At 35.4% G+C, this 6,204-nt stretch overlaps 1 protein-coding gene across 1 annotated transcript; it reads right to left on the bottom strand.

Moving 5' to 3' along the window:
- Window positions 1-250: 250 nt before the first annotated feature.
- On the bottom strand, window positions 251-3,870 carry SOSTDC1 (sclerostin domain containing 1). Its single transcript, XM_090287817.1, has 2 exons — window positions 3,515-3,870; window positions 251-1,061 (listed from the first exon to the last, which is right to left on the bottom strand). Exons 1-2 carry the CDS (start codon window positions 3,717-3,719, stop codon window positions 646-648), a joined length of 621 nt encoding a protein of 206 aa, XP_090143943.1. The 5' UTR covers window positions 3,720-3,870; the 3' UTR covers window positions 251-645.
- Between the last annotated feature and the right edge of the window lie 2,334 nt (window positions 3,871-6,204).

The following is a 6,204-nucleotide window of genomic DNA, read 5'->3' as shown; positions in this document are numbered from 1 at the left end:
CATTCCATTCCAAGTTAGGGTCAGCATGCAGGGTATAATTTCATAGTATGAGACTGTAAAAAGCTACAGGGCTTATTTTTGAAGTGAAATGTCACAAGGTCTTTCTCTCTTTCAAAGGAAGATCACTCATGGCTGCTAAACTGTTCCATGAAGATTACAAAAAAAAAAAAAAAAAGAAAGAAAGAAAGAAAAGAAAAGCAGCACCCTTCTGAAGTGTTATTGTTAAGATTCAAAGCAACAATTTTTTTTTTTTTTTTTTACTTTTCAGTGTTGGAGGAGTTTGGGGAGGGTGGGGAGTGAAGGGTAACTGAGAAGCCCTTTTCTGTTTTTAAAAGTAATTATTCAATATATAGTATGAATATTGTATCCCCAGTCTTTCAGGAACCACAGGGAATTAAAACTACTGGATGCATGGAATTTAAATACAAATTGCACTCGTAGATATGTGTACATCTTGAAAAACTTGTAAAGGAAAAGCTATTCCCAAAGAAGGTCCTGATACTTAGGCCAGATTGCTGAGTTTGATCAAAGCCGAAAGCATATATTTTCAAGTAAGAAAATAGCAATGGCAGGCTTGAGTCTTCCAAGCAATCAAATCTGTAAAGCAGATGGTTACCAGTCAGTCCAGTTTTCAGAGTCTGAGTTCTAACTCATGCTGTGCTTGCTGGGTTTGCTGGCTCTTTTCCGCTCTCTGTGATGCTGGGCTGGCTCGGCAGGCGACATGCTCTCGAAGTTATGACTGGACTCATTGTGCTGCCGAGTGTACCTCTTGCACTTGCAGGCAGTGACCACGGTGATCTTGTAGGTGCGCGTGCTGCCATCTTGGCACTGCAGCTGGATTCTTTGGGTACGTGTTTTGTCATTGACGCACCTCCACTCCTGGGAGCTCCTCCTGCTCCAGTACTTGGTTCCATAGCCTCCTCCGATCCAGTTGGGGAGCAGCGGCAGGGGCAAGCACTCACCAGCGCACACCAGCTCCTTCAGAGGGCTGAGGCTGGTGCACTGGCCATCAGAGATGTATTTGGTGGAACGCAGTTCCCGGCAACCCACTTGAACCCGAGCTGCAGGAAACAGAAAAGAAAGTGTATCAGAGGCATAAACAAATGGACATTTTTAACAAGTAATCTGCAATGACAAAAATATAATGCAAATAATAGCAAATTGCCAAATATAAAGAGAACATCTATTTTATTTCCACAATGCAAAAATCTGGTTATAGAGATACTTGGATGAAAATTATCAGTTTACATGGCTATAATTTTTTGAAATAAAGCAAATGAGGCCTGGTTTTTTGTTTTTGTTTTTTTCATATATAACATTAGCTAATTGCTTACTGGGGCATTTGAAAATCCCATTTTCTGAGCCTCATTCCCCAATATGGTTTAAGCAACTCTTACATTTATGTGTAAAAAAGAGTATAGTTTAATGTTCTTTTTCTCAACAGATCATATTTGTTAACATCTACAATTACTTTTAATTAAGTATTTTAATCTATTGAGAAAATATGGAAAGTATTTAAATATTATGTATAATGCATGTTATTCCTGTAATATTGTTTCAATTATAAAATTAAGCTGCAAAGAATTATATATCCATATGTGTACAAAGTCTGACGTTTTGCATATCAAGCTTAATAATGACATTTTTAAACATAAATTCCCAAGCTATCTTTTAAAAACACAAATATTAAAATGTTTTTAATGCAAAATGTCACTGCAACTCAAAATTTAAAGGATATAAAAGCCCCTAAATCAGGAACGTATGGTTGCCATAACAACTTGGCTACATTTCCATGGATTTTATGGCAGAAAAATGCCTAACATGTCTGATTTACAACTGCAAAAGGAACCACAGCGCTTATTTCCTGAATATTGGTCATGGCAAACTTTTTGTTTAGTTATTTGAATTTAATAAGTATGTTTTCTAATTGGCTGTTTCTTGTTACATGCTTTATGTAATTAAAGCAAAAATTAATCTTGAAATATTTGTTTTCTTTTCCATTGCTTTGCTTTCTGAACTTGAGGAAAATTGCCTGTAATAAGTTTGAAAAGAAAGCAAGTCTTGTTAACTGGGGAAAAAATGTTTAAAAGTGTAACTGCTGAAAGTAAAGCATTAAAAATTACCAAGGACATTGAAGTGGCCTTGCATAGAATAGTAAAAGTTAATTTGAAGGAGATATTGAATTAGGAGCTTTACTTTAGCTCTGTACCCCAGTACTTCTGAGGTGAGAGAGATTGCCTAAAGGGATGTGATAGTCGTGATCAGTTTATCTATAATACATACATTAGTATAACCTTAGAGTGGGACATTAAAAGTAATGGGTAAACCGGCTGGCTAGTCAGTGTGCTGTCCTGTCTCACTCTGATTCCGGGTCACCTTCCTGCAGCTGCCTTAGGAATGCATCTGGAAACAGCCGGAGATGATTTTGACTTGTCTAGCTTTTTGTTCCTGTATATATAGACATTCAGCATTTTTCCATTGACAGTTCATTGGCAATGAATACCCACCACATTGCTCAGTAATCTGATAATAATCGGATATTTCCTGTGTGTGCAAAAGCAACCATCTTCATGAAAGTTAAAACACCTTGGTTGTCTTAGACATTTGCAGTCATATGTGCTTTGACTTTCCAAAGGTCAAAACTACTTTTCACAGTTGAACGGAGTTGAGTAGGAGGAGCAAAAGATTTGTAAGATTTCCTGTGCACTGTTTCTCTGGGTCTCTTAAAATGTGATTATTGCATGTGAACTCTTCTAAAGGAAAGGAATGAGGCAAAAGTTAGAAAAAGGAATTTAAATCCCTCCAACTAGTGGTCAATTAGTGTGTCAGTTAAGCACACAGAAAAGGGGGAAATGTTCCCTGTGTAATATATTGTTGTATCGTTATTATTTTAAATCTCTAAAGTTATGAGTTTCCCCAGTCTTCCACAGAAATATACAATTACCTCAATTTTGATCTGGTTAATAAAAAATTATATCTGCAACATTTTTAGTTTTATTTCTCCTTTACATTGACCATAATCAAAACTTTCAACTATTTCTCCAGGCATATTTTTGAAATTCACGATGAGCAATTTTATTCCCAGAAACTGTCTTTTTTTCCCTGTGATTTTTTTATACATACTTTGATTAGTTACCTTTATGCACTTCACTAGAAATGAACATGTCCTGAAATAAACAGAAAACAATCTGAATTTAAACTATCTAGAAAAACACTTTTAAAAAAAATTCTCATTTTGCATGATATGAAAAAGCAACAGTTTAATTCCTGGAAACATTTTCTTTTTGGATGTTTGATAAAACTTATGTCTGTGCCTGCATTATCAAATTACTGTTTTAGTTATGTTAACTTTATAAGAAAGAATGCCAATCTACACATGCAGCAGATAACGCCCAGATTATGTAGCAAAATATATAGTGTTCAGGCTAGTTAGCACCAAAACAATTTACAGGCATGTGAGCTAAATGCTACCAAAACAGAAAAGACAAAATCCATATAAGTAAAACACACTTACTGTTCCGATCCAGTCCAGTGTTACTGAAATGCCTGCCTCCATTTCTGGCTTGATTCAGCGTGCTGTTGCTGCTGGGGTGTGCTGGAACAGGTTTAACCACATGTGAATAAAGGATTTCTGTGGCATCATTTTTAAAAGCCAAACAGCTTTTCATTAGGATGCATGCAAGGGGAATGAGATAGAAATGAATGGCAGGAGGAAGCATGGTGAGTAGAGGATTTGCTTGGCTGGAGAGCTGGTTAATTCCTTTCCTTCTGCTTCTGCCCTGTAACTGTGAAATTCTTCCTCAAGGTTCCCTTTATATATATCCTGAGGTTTGGCGTTCATTCAGGTGTAAAGTTGTGTAGAGCTTCAGAGTGAAAACACAGAGAAGGGGTGGGATCCCTACATGACCTGCAAAAGAATTTTACCAATAGAAGAGAAGTCTACAGAAAAGGAGGAGCCTGATATACAAATTGCCTGAAATTTCAGAGTTGGACTACATCAGTTGTCTGTGAGCTGAAGCAGCCAGGCACATTCTATAGCAACTACAGACTCTCTCCCTCTGCCATTTCCCTTCCTGAATCTAGTTCACATTCGGGTTTAATTTCCATGAAAATATGTTGCTGTTCATTTGAAAAGATTTACATTTCCAGAGTAGCTCTGCACTCCCCTAAGATTTTAGAGTATTTTAGGTGGGAAGGGGACTGTCCCAGATAATAGGAGGAATTAAAGTGAGGTTAAATACTGTAGGACTTTCATGAAGTACCTATTTTAGTTAACCATATTTTGTTTCTCAAGAAGCAAACCAATATGTATTTTTTCTTTAAAGTGTAAGGCACGGAGCTAGATTCTGCCCCCTGGACACACTTAAATAATGCAGCTTTGATCTGCATGGACCACTGCACGGCTAGGTAAATTATTGCCAGGGGTCTGTGCAGAGAATAATGAGCATAGCTCTGTCTGCATTAAAGTAATTAATATCAATTTTCATCTTTAAAATGTCACAAGCATTAACATCCATAGCATCATTTTACATGGAAGAAAGCCATTTCTGACAGATTATTGTTTAGCAAATTCAAAATAATTTGTCCTAGTGTTCTACCTGTATTTACTAAACATTTCTTGGACTCTATTACCCATGTAAGAAATATTATACTTTTATGAACTTCTTTATCCACACCTGAAATAATGCTCCATTAATTAATACTAGGCCACTTTCTTCATCCTTTAAAAAAATCATGAAATTCCATCTGATTTATGGGACACTTGGATTGGAATAATTATGTATTCTGAATCTTCTTTTCAATGATAAATCCATGTTGCCCTTTGCATGGGTACTAAAATAACCTTATAGCATGAATATATTGTATCTCTCTTCCTTATAAACTTTTGCCTATTTTAGCTAATATTCATATTTATCTATCTATCTATCTATCTATCTACCTATCTATCTATCTACAGTACCTCCATGATTGTGTTTCTCCACAATGACACTGTTGACACTTTGGAATAGATAACTCTTTGTTATGAGGCACTGTGTGTTTTGCTGCATACCTAGCTTCTACCCACTAGATGCCAGTAGCACCCCCCAGTTATAACTAAAAATGTTCTTCAGACATTGACAATTGTCCCCATGGGTGAAAATCATCCCCAGTTGAAAGCTACTAATTATCCATCTATCTATCTCACTATAAAAAAGAAAATTAAATTAAGAACAAGAGACTATTTAATAATACTAAGGAAATATTGTTCTTTTATTTAGGAGTAAAATGGTACTGTGGTTTTGTTTAAGAACAAAGACTGCTTCTCATGTAGAGCTATACAATGGAATATTCCTAGATGAAATCGTATGTCTAGAATAAATTTCAAAAATAAAATGGGAGTGAACGGTTAGAGGTATGAGTGGAGCATGATTGATTATGGTCTGGATGATGGATATACTAGTCTATTTACTCTTGGTTATGTTCAAAATTATAAATAGCCAAAAATTTAAAAACTAAAATAAAAATTTAATTTAGTGTATACATGTAACCTAATAACAGTCAGACCCCTATGTGAAGGTTGTATGTAGTCATTTATTCTAATATCATCCCTGGAAAATAAGACATGCATTTATTAGGTGCACATGAGGGTTATATGTCAGACATCCTTCTAAAGTACTAATTATGAAGAATTGTTTATCCTGCTTATCAGGGAACTTGACATTAATTACATGGAGTATGTTGATATTAACCATTGACCAGTAAATCCAATGCCTAAAGGAAGTAATAAGGTCAAAATAATCTAATCTCTTTCCCATAAGTATTTCATTTTTATGCCAGGAAGGGGAGAGATTTTAATTTGAAGTTTAATTATTAGGTTGGGGTAATCACATTGACCAAAATAACTCATAATTGCTAAATCTGCCCTGCACCTAGTATTCTGTAAGCTCAGCCTTTAGATATTACCTCAGGCAGTAGCAAAATTAGGAATGAAGGCAATGTAGTTAGTGCATGTGGACAGGAACAATGCTGAGTTCTTAGGCCAAATATATCTGGCAGGACTAAACTGGAAAACTACTTTGATAAATTAGAAATAATCATAAGTTTGATATTTAACAGTTATCCTTATCAGTTTAAAACTACTTCATTAAGAATAATCACAAATACTCTGATAAGATTATAAGTATAGATGTCTACTATCATAATCAATTAAGGAAATATTCCCCT

The sequence above is a fragment of the Furipterus horrens genome, unplaced genomic scaffold, assembly GCF_987537825.1.
Source record: "Furipterus horrens unplaced genomic scaffold, mFurHor1.1.pri manual_scaffold_9, whole genome shotgun sequence".
In the NCBI taxonomy this organism is placed as follows: Eukaryota; Metazoa; Chordata; class Mammalia; order Chiroptera; family Furipteridae; genus Furipterus; species Furipterus horrens.
This window is presented reverse-complemented; position numbering and strand designations above follow the sequence as displayed.